Source organism: Syngnathus acus, chromosome 21, assembly GCF_901709675.1.
Source record: "Syngnathus acus chromosome 21, fSynAcu1.2, whole genome shotgun sequence".
NCBI classification, from domain to species: domain Eukaryota; kingdom Metazoa; phylum Chordata; class Actinopteri; order Syngnathiformes; family Syngnathidae; genus Syngnathus; species Syngnathus acus.
This window is the reverse complement of record NC_051105.1, coordinates 9,867,462-9,882,683: the sequence shown is the minus strand read 5'-3', so window position 1 is coordinate 9,882,683 and position 15,222 is coordinate 9,867,462. Positions and strand designations below refer to the sequence as shown.

General features: G+C 43.0%; 1 protein-coding gene across 14 annotated transcripts in view; it reads right to left on the bottom strand.

The window, feature by feature from the left end:
- Positions 1 to 72: 72 nt before the first annotated feature.
- zmp:0000001200 (dedicator of cytokinesis protein 9) overlaps positions 73 to 15,222 on the bottom strand; it is a 40,467-nt gene continuing 25,317 nt past the window's right edge. For 3 of the 14 annotated variants that reach the window (XM_037240361.1, XM_037240356.1, XM_037240364.1), the window contains exons 6-53: positions 14,886 to 14,981; positions 14,453 to 14,587; positions 13,397 to 13,571; positions 13,225 to 13,277; positions 12,745 to 12,819; positions 12,531 to 12,671; positions 12,137 to 12,349; positions 11,924 to 12,046; positions 11,782 to 11,864; positions 11,580 to 11,702; positions 11,379 to 11,458; positions 11,104 to 11,291; positions 10,965 to 11,030; positions 10,799 to 10,891; positions 10,604 to 10,727; positions 10,414 to 10,532; positions 10,251 to 10,337; positions 10,088 to 10,177; positions 9,894 to 10,009; positions 9,744 to 9,813; positions 9,364 to 9,489; positions 9,209 to 9,280; positions 8,711 to 8,857; positions 8,552 to 8,635; positions 8,356 to 8,467; positions 8,030 to 8,208; positions 7,821 to 7,937; positions 7,400 to 7,511; positions 7,161 to 7,294; positions 6,976 to 7,087; positions 6,847 to 6,913; positions 6,717 to 6,764; positions 6,046 to 6,182; positions 5,396 to 5,511; positions 5,186 to 5,323; positions 4,931 to 5,113; positions 4,740 to 4,853; positions 4,444 to 4,659; positions 4,311 to 4,368; positions 4,144 to 4,250; positions 3,955 to 4,077; positions 3,764 to 3,877; positions 2,646 to 2,792; positions 2,372 to 2,582; positions 1,931 to 2,121; positions 1,742 to 1,842; positions 1,530 to 1,668; positions 73 to 959 (exon numbers count right to left, since the gene is read on the bottom strand). In XM_037240361.1, the coding sequence (XP_037096256.1) occupies positions 834 to 959; positions 1,530 to 1,668; positions 1,742 to 1,842; positions 1,931 to 2,121; positions 2,372 to 2,582; positions 2,646 to 2,792; positions 3,764 to 3,877; positions 3,955 to 4,077; positions 4,144 to 4,250; positions 4,311 to 4,368; positions 4,444 to 4,659; positions 4,740 to 4,853; positions 4,931 to 5,113; positions 5,186 to 5,323; positions 5,396 to 5,511; positions 6,046 to 6,182; positions 6,717 to 6,764; positions 6,847 to 6,913; positions 6,976 to 7,087; positions 7,161 to 7,294; positions 7,400 to 7,511; positions 7,821 to 7,937; positions 8,030 to 8,208; positions 8,356 to 8,467; positions 8,552 to 8,635; positions 8,711 to 8,857; positions 9,209 to 9,280; positions 9,364 to 9,489; positions 9,744 to 9,813; positions 9,894 to 10,009; positions 10,088 to 10,177; positions 10,251 to 10,337; positions 10,414 to 10,532; positions 10,604 to 10,727; positions 10,799 to 10,891; positions 10,965 to 11,030; positions 11,104 to 11,291; positions 11,379 to 11,458; positions 11,580 to 11,702; positions 11,782 to 11,864; positions 11,924 to 12,046; positions 12,137 to 12,349; positions 12,531 to 12,671; positions 12,745 to 12,819; positions 13,225 to 13,277; positions 13,397 to 13,571; positions 14,453 to 14,587; positions 14,886 to 14,981 (5,781 nt within the window). In that variant the 3' untranslated portion in view covers positions 73 to 833. Of the gene's footprint in view, positions 960 to 1,529; positions 1,669 to 1,741; positions 1,843 to 1,930; positions 2,122 to 2,371; positions 2,583 to 2,645; positions 2,793 to 3,615; positions 3,622 to 3,763; positions 3,878 to 3,954; positions 4,078 to 4,143; positions 4,369 to 4,443; positions 4,660 to 4,739; positions 4,854 to 4,930; positions 5,114 to 5,185; positions 5,324 to 5,395; positions 5,512 to 5,803; positions 5,848 to 6,045; positions 6,183 to 6,716; positions 6,765 to 6,846; positions 6,914 to 6,975; positions 7,088 to 7,160; positions 7,295 to 7,399; positions 7,512 to 7,820; positions 7,938 to 8,029; positions 8,209 to 8,355; positions 8,468 to 8,551; positions 8,636 to 8,710; positions 8,858 to 9,208; positions 9,281 to 9,363; positions 9,490 to 9,743; positions 9,814 to 9,893; positions 10,010 to 10,087; positions 10,178 to 10,250; positions 10,338 to 10,413; positions 10,533 to 10,603; positions 10,728 to 10,798; positions 10,892 to 10,964; positions 11,031 to 11,103; positions 11,292 to 11,378; positions 11,459 to 11,579; positions 11,703 to 11,781; positions 11,865 to 11,923; positions 12,047 to 12,136; positions 12,350 to 12,530; positions 12,672 to 12,744; positions 12,820 to 13,224; positions 13,278 to 13,396; positions 13,572 to 14,452; positions 14,588 to 14,885; positions 14,982 to 15,222 lie in introns of all 14 variants that reach the window. The other 11 variants (XM_037240366.1, XM_037240358.1, XM_037240365.1 and 8 more) reach the window with 7 other exon arrangements.

The window sequence follows — 15,222 nt, the reverse complement described above, 5'->3', positions numbered from 1 at the left end:
GAGTCCCTGAAGCCTCCATAAAAAATATTCTTAACAATACAACTTGAGATTGAACACAAAGCAAAAACAAGCTTCAGAGAAATTAGTGTATTTATTTCAAGAAAAGCAGCGGGGGGAGAGGGAACATCAGCTAACAGCAGAACTGTGATTTGTGTTAAATACAAATAAAAAAAAGCTCACTGCTGCCCAAATATAAAAAGACAATTTCAATTGGATGAACACTAAAATGGTAAAAGCTTCAAACGACCCCCCCCCCCCCCCCCCCCCCCTTGTAGGCGCAGTGTCAGGTTCCACCCCTCCTCGTTTTGGCATGAAGGTGAAAAACATCTGTACAGTGTTTGAGATCCACACAGCAAAATCTTTTGCAAATATTGCACACGCTCCTTTTTCCTTTCCATATATACACACACAAATAAACACCTCAAGTCTCCCCTTCTTTTTTTCTTTAGGATGCAATGGCGTTAAATAATCGAAAACCCTCCCAAGACAGTGAGGCAATTTCATATTGGCTAACATACAGGAGGTTAAAATTGTAGAAAGATAACATGTACAAGGGTGATTGATGCACGGAAGCTGCGTATACTGCTCATGTATACATCAAAAGAGGGAATTATAAAAGTGTACTGTACATAAAAACACAGTGTGACTGATTATCAAAAAGAAAACCAACAATATCATGTGAGGACATGCATAATAGCATCCGCTAACAGAAACTAAATGACATCATGCCATTTTGAGCCCCCTTGCTCAAGGTTTCTAGTCCAGACCTGCTAAGTGAGCGGCAACGACTGTCCAGTCTGTGTTGTCCCTCGTTGCCGCACCTTTCTGGCTCTTCACACCACCGAAGAAGAGCTGGGGATGCCCTGGATGGTAGCCCCCGTGGGCGTGCCGCTGATGGCGTTGAAGATGTGAAGCGAATCGGGAAGAGGGCTTTTGATGCCGTCTTCCACTGTGCTGATCTGCAGACGCCAAGGCAAAATCAATACACTTAAAAGAGATGCCATTGTAAATATGCTGACAAAAAAAAGGTAATTTCTATACAGTGCGGATGGTATTCAATCTTAAAGGTTGGACTGTATAGGGGACATATGAGTGAGCAGATCTAACAGATACTGAATGTACACACAGATGGAAAGTATGGAGAAACACACAGACATGCACACACACACACAATAAAAATCCTATTGATCAAGCCAGATGTCACATTCACAATAAAAAGTGGGTGGAACATGTGGCTTAATTATTATAGCCATGTTAAGATAAGCGTGTGTGTGCGTGTGTGTGTGTGTGTGTGTGTAGAGATGACTTTGCAATCATCACTAAGAGTGGTGTGTGGTGTTATAATTTTCAAGAATTGTAATGCATATATGCTTTTGCATTCATCTGGCTGGACCAATCATTGACACTTCGCATCATCATTACCATCCAATCTGCTCATGTCAGCACCAAGAGAAAACAAAACATTTGCATTATCGACGTGCATGTCGCGTTACCTTCCATCTTATTTGGTTGCGTTTTGGAAAACTCACTTGCTCGTGCATGATGATGGACAGCTCCCTGGCTAGGTCTCTGTAGTTGGCCTTCATCTCGTCGTGATACTCCTGCTGGTCCTCTTTGATGAGCCGCTCGTTGATGCCCAAGCCGTGGCCGCACGCTTCGACGAAATGCCTGCGTGCCGGGGCGACAGCGTTGAAGGAGCGTGACGAAGATCTAAGCCAACATCTGTCGGGAGAAATCTTACCTGAAGACTTCTTTCAGCTGTTTGACCTTGTTATCGGGATACTTCTTGGCACTCGCGTCGTCCAGAAAAGCTCGAGCGTACGCTAGCGGACCGGCATTCACCTGCACAGGGATGAGATTTAAAATGTGATGGAGGTGACTTCTCCACATTTATCTGTTTATTTGCCTTCTGAGCACTTGATGTTCTAACCTGGACGCTGATGCTTCCCTGCAGTTTGAGCTGCAACCGAATCATGTCCACCTCATTGGCGGAGCACAATTGATTCAGCTCAGCGACCTTCTTGTTCATCTCATCGATGGCCACCTCGATGGGGCTGAGGTCTTTGTGTTGCTGGTACATCACGGGGATACGTTTCTTCACGTAGGGAAAACGGTGCGTGGCTATGGGGGAGGGGTGTTAAAAAAAGCAGACAGTAAATGTAAGAATCTTTGTTTGAACTTTTGGATTCATTGCGCCATAAAGCAATATACAAGCGTGATTGCGGCTTAAGAAAAGTCCTTGGGGAAACAAGCTGTCATGTTCGGAATCTAATCTAGATCTTTGATGCACGTGTCGACATGTGACAAGTCTTATTGTAAGGAAGGAAGTTAACAGTAAGAACATGTGGAACCAAAGTGGAGGGTCACCTACTGGTTAGAATAGTCCTGCGTTTGCACTGCTCCTCCACCCCGCCTTGCTTTTTGCCCGACACGGTGAAAGGCATCTCGAACACAAAACGGCGGATGTTGTGGCTTCTTTCAAAATCCGTCTTCCTGTCTGCCAGTTCTTTGTCCTCCAAATCAGGCGTCACATGCGTCACTTGTATGTAAGCATACTTGGAATCCAAGTCTTTGGGGTTGATCTGCAAAGGAGAGTTTTATGTTATTTTTTCCATCGTGATGTGTATGGCAAGTACTCCTCATACCTTTCCAGAGTCCTGAATCATCTTCACGTTCTCTTGACCAAACTTGTCGGAATACAATTTGAGGAGCCTCTGGGATATCTCAGACAACGGTGTGAATTTGGGTTCTTTGTAGATATATTCCTTGCCGTCTTCATCCTCAAAGAAGCCCTAAGGAGAGACAGAGGACATACCGGACACATGAAAAATAAGTCCACAAAAAACAATTAAACCATCCGTCGACCCGCTTCCTAATGTCCAAGTACACAAAAGCAAAACAATCACTGGCCACAACATTAGGTACACCTGCACAATCAAATCTGATTCAAATGAGTCATAGCCAGTGACTGACAGCGACAATGAATCCCTTAAAAAAGACAACCCAAAAGGCACAGGAGGAGCAAAGCGTGATCTTGGTAGTGATGGGAATGAAGCTTCAAATTTGATCCATGGACCAAGTGTTGTATTTTTTTACCTAAACCAACAGTGCCATCTAGAGGAGACAAAAAAATACAACAACTGGTTCATGAAGCAAATTTGAAACTTCAGCTTGCCATCACTACTTGACAAGCTTTGACCCACTTAAGCGGTGATTTCAATATTTTCGGAGGAAATCAAGATGACATTGAAGCGTCACGGAATCGACTGTACGTAAGAAGCAAGGCGAGGAACACAAAGCACACTGCCGTCCTACAACGTTGACTATCACACTCATTTACCTCAGCTTCTGAATCGCTAAACTGGTAATGCTACAGTGGTGTGGAGAGGAGACAGTATCATTACACTTCCCGTGACAGGTGGAAAATAAACACACCCAGAAGCCATGAATCTATTTCACAAATGATATGCATGTAAAAGCTGCCATGCAACAAATGCAGAAGCTGTCATGAGGAATGTAACAGTCAACTGAGGTAGGAAACGGTACGATGGAGAAAAGCACCCGCCCCACCACATATGGGCAGCTCGGAGACACCAGCAGCGAGGTGCAACTTACCGCTGCCTTAAAAGAGGGCAAAAAAATAAAAAAACAACAAAAAATAGTGTTAGAAAGTTTTAAAACTGCATTATGTTGTTGCATCAGAACATTCAAATTGAAAAAAAAATAGAGGGAGGGGAGGGGACAAAAAGTATGTTTAACTGACCTGGCCAAAGAAGGCTACTCTGAAGTAGGTCCCCAACAACCTCTTGCCCGTGTGCATCACCTCTGTGACTTTACTGTACGCTCGATGCAACGTGTCGTACAGGTGGGCCAGTTTCTGCGCAGAGAATCAAAAATGTGATCGTGACAAACGGTTAGCGGTCCACGCAACCGTTGTCCCAGAAGGACGTGTACCTCAAAGTCTCTCCGCTTCTCATAAATGGGGATAATCAATTTGTAGATGTCCGAGATGAGCTCGTAGCGTTCGGCTTTCCACAGGCCGTCAGCGCATTCCTCCAAAAGCTCCATAAGGACGTCCTGAGAGAAATATTCATTTTTTTAGGATGAATATAGTGGATGAAAATGTACACAAGTAGAACCTACTTCGTTAAAGTGGACGTCCTGCATGCCGACGTCCTCCATCATGGCCGCTTCTTCGTCGACGTTCGGCGTCACGACTTCGAACGCCGAGCAGCCTTGTTTGAACATGCCTGCGGAAAAGGTGCAATGTTTACATCGGTGTGAAAGGAGAACTTCTGAATGCAGGGTACCTTTTCTCCGCAGGTATTCTGCCACCAGCGCTGCCACATGAACGTAGCACATGGCCGCCTGGAAGAAATGACGACAATAAAGTCACGGACTTCACTTCACCCTCGATTTCATTACTATTTTTTTTCCACGGACCTCAGACAAATCTCCATTCTTGACGTGGATCCGAGCCATGCTGTCCAGCCAGGTTTTCCTGAGCTCCGGTGTGCTGGTGTAAGACTTGGCCAGGCTGTATTGGAGGTCCACCAGCATTTCAGGGTCTCTCTCGTGCTCCTTCATCTGAGCCGTGGCCATCAACACTGTTCGGATTCGCTTGGTCAGGTCCTTCACATCGGATGGGAAAGCTGTGTTCTGTTGAGGAAAACTTTTTTGTTTTAAATTACCGGTACATTCCTACCCAATAACTCAAACATAAGAAAGAAAATGCGGACCTTGATTGTTCTGTCACTATTGGCACAATTGTTGATTATAGACAAGGAGTGCTGGAAGCGAGTACTTCCAATCCCGATGACGTCGGCTATCAACTGACTGACAGCAATCACCACCTAAAAATAAAAGCACTTTTCCTTTTCTGTCTTTACTCAATAAAGGTTTGGAAACGCCGCAAGTCAATTGAGCCTACCTGCAAATGTGTCCTGACAAAGGACTTGCGCCCCGTGTAGTCAAAGTTGCTCTTCATGAGAAAGTAGAGCAGATGGGCGGCATCGCTGCGAATGGAGCTCAATTTGGAGTTACAACACTTTAAGATCTCGTAGCAGAATGCGGCGCACATGTCAGCGCGGCCCTCAAAAAACGTGCTGGGAAACTGCAAAAACAGAAGCGGCGAGTGAGCTGCAATGCATTAAAATCTGATGATGATAAAAATCTTCATCCCCACCTTGTAGATGAAAGTCCGCAATGAGGTGAAGACCTGTTTGAGGGCAGTTTCTGACTGATTAATTCGCAGAAAACACAGGTGGACTTCAAAAACTTTCTTCATCAACGGGCTGTGGCCGTGGTCGGCGCACAATTGGTTCTAAAATTGAAAGTAAGTGGAAAGTGACACAATGCACTTTAAAAAGTTGTGCTGTCATAGTTTTTTTTTTACCTTGAAACCCATGATAAAGATACTGAGGGTGTCCAGGACGGTGAGGCACACTTCAGTGGCGATATTGGCATCCAGCAGAGAATGGTTCAACGTGTCGGCATCCGTGTGACTGTAAGCTAAAAAGAGCGGACGGCTGTAGTATGTTCACATTTCATATTCAGAGTAAATAACGTTACTTAGAGAGGGCAAAATAATACTTTTGTGTGAATTGAAATAATAGTATACATCAAACTTGAATGTCAAGCAAATGGGAAAGGTGAGGTTGAAGTCAGTGAAATGCTGAAATCCAACCAATGTCGTCATAAAATGCGAGCGACGAGTGTGAGTGGGAGGAAAAACGTGATGCCGAGCCCCCCAACAGAGGTCGTGAATGTTTGAAAACTGCCTGCCACCCTGATACATTCTTACCATGCTCTACAGATATTCCAAGAATACTTGAAATCTTTTTTACACTGAAAGCACAAAGAAACTTTGGTAAGAAACTTGTCACAATGTTTTAAAGGCAGAAAAAGCTAACTCAGCCTTTCAAAAGTCATTCTTGACAGCAGATTGGGTTTTGAATTAGATGATGATGATGATAGGATGAGAAGGCGGGGCTTTTTTTTTGTTTGTAGCTTTAAGATGCATGTTGACATGTATGGTGAACTTACTGTGGTTAAAAGTATATGAGTTATCCAGGCTGCTGAGCTGTTGTAAGCGGGCATGCATCATTCCCGCCCTGTTACGGGACACAGGCAGAGTCTGAGACTTCCTCTCATGCGCTACGTGTCCTGCCCCGTCCTGGTTCCTGGTGAGGAAACAGGACAGAGATTGATGACTCTACAAGCGGACCAGAGTTAGCGGAGCAGGTTAGGATGACTTATGGAAAAGCACTCGGAAAGTCAGTAGCTGTATAGTCTAAGTTTTTGGAACTCCATTACCGTGTTGTTGCACTTCAATAGTGACATCATGCAATAGCTAATAATTTTATCTAATAGTGCAAGCCATGCAAGGTGATTGCAACCTCACAAAAAAAAAAAAAAAAGTCATGCAGTTGTCTATTCCACACAATTGTCTTACCCAAGCAGGAGAGGGCAGGAGCCAGGTTTTAATTAAACTTGCCAGCATTAATGTGAGTAGAAAAACAGCGGCGGGGAATTAGAGGGACAAAAAGGCAGCAAACATCTAAAGGTCCTAGTTGAGGTCTGAGCTGTTAGTTGAAAATATTTTATATCATTCGCTGTTTACAGGACAATAAGGCAGGAAAAGTGATTTATTTTACAACAAGTTAAAACTAACAAATTGGATGTGTTTCATTTCCACATCACAACATCAACATTACCTTGCAATGTACCTCTTTCCCATGTATCTGAATTGATGGAGACTCACTCTGATGGGGAAAGAAAAAAAAAATTAGTCTATGGAAATAAAAGAAACATTTTCCCTCAGGTGAAAAGTTGATGTTGTCTTACTCGACCAGCGTGAAGAAGTCCATCAGCTCAGCAGATGTCGCTTTGTTCCAGTACGTAAACAAAGCGTCTGGAGGGTTACATCCAGTTAGCTCGATTTAGTTTTTATTGGAATGGGCAAAAACATCTTACCCTCGGACATGCTTTTGAGCAGATGTAGGAAGCACATGAGGAAACTCTTGATCTCTGCCTGCTCGAGTTTATCGCATCGGAGCAGGCTGCCCATTGACGAGGCCGGCTGACTCTGTGACACATGATTTTAGGCAATTTGAACATATCTCAAATTTTTATTGACATTGTGGGTTTGTAAAATATACCTTGTCTAAAGAGTTGCCTTTTTCTGTGTTCCTCTCCGGTAGACTGTTTCCAGAGTCAGTGCTGATGAGGGAGCCTCGGGAATCTGCGTGGCGCACAGAGTTAACATTGGGTGTCGAGGATGCGTGAGGGGAGGCTACAAAAAACAGGAGGATTTATTATTCATAGATGCTTTTATTTTTTTTAGGGAAATAACTATTATGTTTCCTGACTTTTTCGCCATCAGCATTTCTGAACTCACCAGTTCCGGAGATAGCTCCAAAAACATCTTTGTGCAAGCTGGTGTCCAAAAAAGTGCTGGATCTGGGCGGTGTCATCAAAGTGTTGGTGAGGAGAGAATCTTCTCTTCCATTCTGATAAAAACAAGATGATTTTAATATTTGCACACCGGAGTTAACAGCAGAATCATTTTACAAGGCAAATATAACCGATAGCATGCATATGAATGTGAGTGTAAAGGGCTGCTTGCCCTTTTGTCCTCTGTGTTTAACTAATTGGCTAATCAGAGCCAATTATTTATTTATTTATTTATTTATTTAAATGTATGTATTGAAATTTGTTTTATTTTCATTTTTCCACAAATTACAGTTAAAAGCTTTGTGAAACGATTTTGTAGCGAGTTACATGCAAGTTCAAATGTCGCCGCTGGGTGTCGCCCTTACGCTATTGCAGTGGTTGACGGTGAAGGGGGTCACTTCCTTGACATTCAGCCTGTTGACATTCTCTTGCAGCAAACCAAACAGAGGCAAGTAGAGGGTCGCCAACCTTGCCTGCTGACTCTGGCAAACACATGAATCACTCAGCAGCAGTCTCCAACAACAATCCGACACGGAGGTGAATGAGAACCCTGAGGAAACGCGGCGCCACTTACTTTGGAAGTGTAGCGGTCATCAAACGTGTGCTTCATCATCAGGTTCTTCAGGACCTGAATGGCTATCTGTCGAATCTCCCTGAACTCCTGCAGGGCTGCGTTGACCTCCCGTAGAAGCAGTCCAACCAGGAAGTGGTTCTTGCAAAAGTCATCTGTCAGCGAGTAATCCAGTTGGAGGTCTGAGGGGAGGAAGTGCAGGCAGAGGAGATGATCTCCACTCTATCATTCTATCAATAGCATAATCAAGGACTGAAAGTCATAAAGGACCAACAGTCATGACACGTAGTCACCAAGTCTAATTTCAGCATTGATGACAACTCGCCTACCTTGAAATCTCAGTATCCTCCCTTTTCCGAAAGGCATGGGCAGGTTCAAAGGAACATAGTGCTCGTGGTTGCACACAACACGGAGGAACTCAAACTTGAACTCAAACAGCGTCTGCGTTGGGAACAACAAATCATCCATCCATCAAAACCGCAATTGGTATTGTAAATAATTCACATTAATAATAAAACTACATACCTTGGGATCTCCGGGCATAAAGCAATTGATGTAGTTGTTGATTTGTTTAAACACGAAACCTCGGTCCATCAGGTTGAAACAGCGCTGAAGCGAGTGATTTTGTCAGGAGTTACAAATGGTGACATCAAATGTGGAAGTTAAAATGTTAGATGAACAAACCTTGATGAAGACAGCCAGGCTATGGTTGGCATTCCTGGCAGCATCTAGATTGTCTTTGTATTTTTGAGTGATGTGAGGCATCATCATGTTGACCACAGTCTCGACGGTGTGATGAAAGGATGCTGAGAATCTCTGATTCCGAGACAGCTGATGGGCACAACCGGGTTGTTAGTCAGTGAGACTTCGGGTGTCTGAATACGTTTGTCCAAAGATTGACTCATTGGATTAAATATTATGAGTATGTGGTAATAAATCACGAAAGCCTTATGATTATATATGTGGGGGAAAAACATGTATGTGGTTACTTTATGGGGTATGAACAAATGGCGGCAAATGAAACTGTACACCGAATAAGTGTTGAAGAGACTTGTTGTTACTTTGTGGTGCTGTGGCTATCCACAAGACCAGACATGTCGCTAAAATGAGAGCCAAGGAGATGAGGTGTCATGAAGCAGACCTCTGAGTCAACTTGCATTCCAACCTTGTGGGTACATTTACCTTCACTTTACAGCTCTCAACCAAATACTGAGCCATGGACTTGACTAAGGCTTCAAAGAAATACCAGGAATACTGCGGGGAAGAAAAAAAAAAAAAAAAGTAAAATCATCACATAATTATACATGCTAATCCGCTAAAAAGCACCAATAGATCACCTTGAGCAGCTTGTTACACGTGAGGAAGTCGGTAGAAGGCTTCAAGATGGCGGTCATGGCTTTAGCCAGCTCTTCGTGCACGCTTCGGCTCGTGGACATTGTGTATGGCTCAGTCTTGAAAACAAACTGGAAAAACACAATAATAATGGCGAGGAAGCTGTGATAATCAATAAAGGATGGATGATGGATGGGTGGCAAGATAGATAAATAAAAATATAGAACAGATGGCTAGCTAGATAGCTGCTAGCTAAAGATGGATGATAGCTAGTTAGATGGCGATGGATTATAGCTAGCTAACCTGCCCTATTCAGCTAGCTAGCTCTAGAGAAATAGATATCCTTCACGCTGTGAGAAAAAATAAAGTAACAATATTTTTTCACCTTCACATATGACCTCAGGTAGTGCTCCAATCCCTCCTCATGACACTGGGCCACAATGTGGATCATGACTCTACAAGACCAACAAGAAAAGATGGGAGGTTCGGACCGAATGAATCTTCAGTGCACGAGGGGTAAGCCGGAGATACTCGCCTGGTGACGTTGACCGCTACGTCTTCTTGGCTGGCGCTGGTCAGCACCCGAAACAGTTGATTCAGAGTGGTAGGCAAGAACTTGATCATCACGTGACTTTCCATAGCGTGCAGACTCTGATGAAAGAGGAGCCAAGAAGTAAGTCCGTTATGTTTACACTCGTGCCGCTGAAATTTTCCCATGTGTATATTAACCTTCAGGTATTTGACCAGTTCACATCCCGGTGCTTGGGGTGATGATGCAATACTCTGACAGTGATGAAAGAAATTGTGCAAATGTTGATCCTGAAACACAAAGATGGTTCACTGACAGGTGACGGCATGAGTCGTCATTTCAAACCAGTCGAAGAACACTAACCTGAGTGTAAATGGTGGACACGAGGTGAGTCGACACCTTAAATAAAGGCTTGGCTCCGTCGACCCATTTGACTTCGGGACCTGAATGCTAAAAATAAAACAGTACAGAGTAAGTGGAGCCTTGTAATTTTTTTGTGTCAAAACTAAAAACCTGTCCCCATTACCTTGCTGGCACCTCCCTGGGAGCTGAGATATCCAGCGGGCAGGTTGGCCGCCACGGGGATGTGACAATCGTTCATGATCACACGGCCGTCTTTCAGCAGAGGAAGCCAGGCGTAACCCACTAAGGATTCGGAAAATAAAGAACGTGTTCATTTCGCCAGTAACTTTGAAGATATTACGCGATTTAGCTACCTTGCGTCTCAACCTGCTCTCTTTTTTTCGTGCTAGCCTTGCTGTTGCTTTCACAGCTGACGTGATAGAGAGTGAAGAGGAGATGATGTTTCTCGTGAAGCTGGGTTGGAAGTTCAATCTTAAACTGGGCGAGATATCAAGACATCAATATTCCGGCATGGACTGGAGGGACATATTGTTCCTTGTACTAATAACCTCATCGTAGAACTCGGGATTCTGCTGATGATGCAATACCGCAGCAAAGGCACTTTTACGAAACAGAGGTCCTCCAGGCCGCCCGTAGATGCACTGTGAAATGATGGCAAAAATTTGGCGTAAAGTTTCCGATGCGTGGGATTATTATTTCAATTAATCAGAATACCTTAATTGGTAAAGCGTCTTCATCATCTGAGTCCATAAACTCAATGCAGACGGCCAAGTTTCTAGCCTTTGGTCAGACACAACAAGTCACGAGGTGTACTCCAAAAAGAAAAAAATGTCGGCGTTCAACAAGCTGATACCTTTGCAAAAGACTTCTGGCCGTCGTACTTTAAGAATTTGGGGTAGACGTAGAGGTGATTGTTGTAGATGGTGAAAGGTTGGGAGCATTTGGCGATGTATGGCACAAACTCCTCCACCTCAAAGAAGACTGGACTCTTCTCGCTCAGATCAAACTGCTTCACGGGAATGTAGGTTGAGGTAACGCAATCTGGGACAAGGGTATAAACGCTCGCTGGGTATTACGGTAACACGAGACACATCCGATTTAATCGAGAGGAGACATTCGAGCGCTTACTGGTCAAGTCCGGGGCTACGTTGTCGATGGTCACGTCAAGATTTCCGAGGATTACAGGCAGCTTGGCCATTTTCTCTGGCCTGAAATGGAAAAGAAAATTCTACATCTGCTAAGGGTTGAATGACACGAACATCCGCATTTTGTTTTGATGTCAAAGCATTCCAACAGACGTTGGAAAACTACAATTATTTGAATACAAACTTTCTGAAGTCAGCCAGCAATTTGAGCATGTCGTCATTGGACAGCTTGTTGTTGTCTTGTCTGTACAAAGGCGAGAAGCGAGCACTTTTGTCAAGCGTCCCAGAAGCGTCTTTGAACAGTGGCCTGCCGCAAAAACAAATTCAAGTTAGCGCTGACAGATGACGATAATAAAAATAAAAATGTGTCTCTCAAAAATGTGTACCTGGCTGACCAAGCAAAAGGCATTCTGTACTGGCCTAAGCGATGACATGCCAACTTGGCATTTTTCAGAACTTTCTGAGCCACCTGTGGAAGTACATTAGCAAAGTCAAGGAAAATTGAATCAGGTCCATAATGGTCCGTACCTTGGTGGAGTCAGAACTCTTCATGTAAGGCTCGGCGCAGTGATTGATTCCTCCCTGCAGCACCTTCTCGATGCGAGCCACCAGGAAGATATCAGGGTGGGGGCATGTTATTGAAAAAACTCCCTGCCAGGAGATATGAATTATTAAAGTGGAAATGTGTCAACTTCAATAACAACAAGACAGTTGGAAACATTTTTTTTTTTTTTTTTTTACCTGCCGGGGATAGCACATGACTGTTTCTGGCACTCCATGAACCAATCGTGGGCCTTCAGGGATGATGTCACCTCCCCCATTTATATACTGAGTCTCATAATTGGGCATCATCCCCCTGACAGATGGATGGTTGAGGTCCACGTGGAAGTCAGATGAAATCTTTCTTCCATTTTGGATGTCAAACAGTGACAGTGTCACGTAGAAAGGCTCCACCTAAAGATCGAGAAAAAAAAAAGCTCTTGAAGGCCGGAAGGAGACAGTCTAAACTGCAAAGCCCGGCGTCTGGTTGCTATGGCAATAGTCTCAGTATCATAACAGTACGCAAAGATCAACCATCCGTTTTGATGATAATTATATTTCTGGGATTTATGGTCTCCTGAAAACGGAAACTCACATTTGTCGTGGGTCCTTCCTCGTTCTCGGCCACGCAGCTTTGCAGATTAAATGAGAGGTCGTTGCAGTTAATGAGCACGCGCTTGCCAAATTTCTCTTCAAACTGCTTCACATCTGGTTCTATTCCTGACAAATCGAGTTTCTAAAGAGAGTAGAGCAAAAAGAAGGCCGATGAACAAACAATGTTGGAGGATAGAATGTATTTGGTGAATTACCTGTGTGTCGGGGTCAAGGGTGAACAGCTTCAATCTCATCTCGTTCCTCATCCTTGACTCTATATCTCTTGCACTCTGAAAAAAAAAAAAGATTGATTTAAAAGGACAAAGTGTACATTTTGAGACGACAGTCACACCCCTCACTGCTGAGATTTTCAGTCAGGTGGTTAAAACATTAGGACATTTTTTTGGCCACATCTGGAAATTATATATTTACAGTTTCATTCAGGTGGTGCGGACCATTATAGCTCAGCAAAAAATTAGAACTTTAAAGCTGTTTTCCAGCTGAGCTCCCACCAACTACCGTTCAGAAATTAATCCTATTAAAAGCATTCTTTGCCTCACACTAGCACAAACATGTTTTTGGAAGGTGGGAATGAGTTTTACATAATAGTAAAAGCACATGACCATAGATGAAGCGAAATTTAATACAATTTAATTAAATTGAGCATATTTTTGCGATGAGGTACGCTACAATACCTGAAAACTGTCCATACTGCCAGAGGAACTGTCAGACTTTCCAAGATCATCATCTAGGGGAAAAAAAAGCAATACAAGAACTCAAATGTCAAATGTGTGGAAGATATTTTGGCCCACTTTTCTCGAAAAATTGTTTACCCATGTGAGACACAAATGTGAGGAGCATTCTCACCGTCATGACTTTCTCCATTGCGCTTGTCCTGCATGGCGATCTCAAAACTGCTGTGCAAGATCTTGTTGAGTGTGTTGATCCAGTCTTCCATCTCACCTTCACTGTCTGCAGCCAGCAGGTAGGTGCTTTTATCCTGCATCTTCAGCTCAAAAGCAAACTTCCGGACTTTGTTATTCTGCAGCGTGGTGTGAGATTAGATACAATTATCAGTTTACGTCATAGGAGAGAAAAAATAAATCTTGCATCTTCTCTAAACATTTCATTTTCTAATGTCATTTTTCAAATCCAGATGTGGCCTTAATACTTCATAAATTATTGCCAAAGCATCAGGGAACATTTGATTCGAAGAGATCATGACCTTATCAAACAGCATCTTGCTTCACTTTATTGCTAACGTCATCACCACTGCCAGGCAACAACAAAAATCAACAGAAACAGTTTTTAAATCAACCCCGGACTGAACTGGACAACTAACACTATAGCATGAGTCACTTTTTTTTTTTTTTTTTTGGAAAGAAAGGCCACCCAGATGTACACTGTCAAAGAATTCATATGGGCAGGGCGGTTTAAGAATAGACAAGTTTTTCCATTTTGTAACGCGGAGGTGGGGGGGGGGGACGTCACCAAATACAAGTGAATTGTCATGTTTTGGAGCGTTTTTAACATGTTATGATAACATTGAGGCGTTGATAGCAGAGGGGAGTGCAACTGGATATTATCTGAATAAACACGTGGAGGAGTGTTTAGTAGAAATAAGAGCGGGGCTTTCATAAACCGATTTAATGGTCCTCTAGATGTCCGTGATGTGGTTTAATATAAATACGGATTGGCCTGTTAACACATAAATTAGTAAAGAAACGTGCGGAGGCAGCACGTCGGTCTTTATGTCGTAAGGTTTGAACTTTGGTCTGTTTGTTTTAAGGTATTTCCTGCAAACTGGAGGATACACTTCACTAGTGACAATCATTTACTTCTGGAAAATGGAATACTCCGGGGGGGGGGTTGCTCACATCCTGTGCTGCCTTCGGGCTTTTGGTTCAGGGTCAATGTGCTTACCTGAACAACGCCCATACAGGAATCCAAGAAAATGGTTCCTTTGGGCTCTTTGGAGATCTTCTCATCTTTGTAGAAGTTTAAATTGTAAGAGCCGTCTCCCAACTGCGTCAGATGGAAATATCTCCTCTTGAATGACTAATAATGATAAGAACAGACGTCAACTGTGTTTCAGGGTCGCTTAAACAGTGTGCAGTAGCTATAAAAATAAATAAATACAAAAATAAAATAAATACAAAAATAAAAACAAAAATAAAAAAAAGAATAAATAAATAAATAAAGGGTCACTTAAACAGTGTGCAGTAGCTATAAAAATAAATAAATACAAAAATAAAATAAATACAAAAATAAAATAAAAAAGAATAAATAAATAAATAAATAAATCGACCTGCTGTTAATTTTGTGTGATACTTGAAAACATCCATCTCCTCCTTACCCTCATGGTAACACTGATGGCGCTGTTCATGTTGCCTTTATAGAGCCAGCCATGTTTGGTGATCCCATCCTTCTGAGATCCAAGTGAGGCCGTATCCTGGAGAGCAACAAAGGTACACTATAGTCAGAATCACCAGCAGAGCCCAAACGAAAATAATGAAGGCTAAACAATACGAGTATGAGAACATTATATCACGGCTGCTTGGAAAGCAACCTGCCAAAGAACTGCCTCCCTGTGCAGAAACCTTGTGATCTCAAGCTCTGACTCCATTCAAATAAGCAAGCAGGAGAACATTAAACAAACTCTGTGTGTTAGCCCAAATAAACAGCGCGATGGA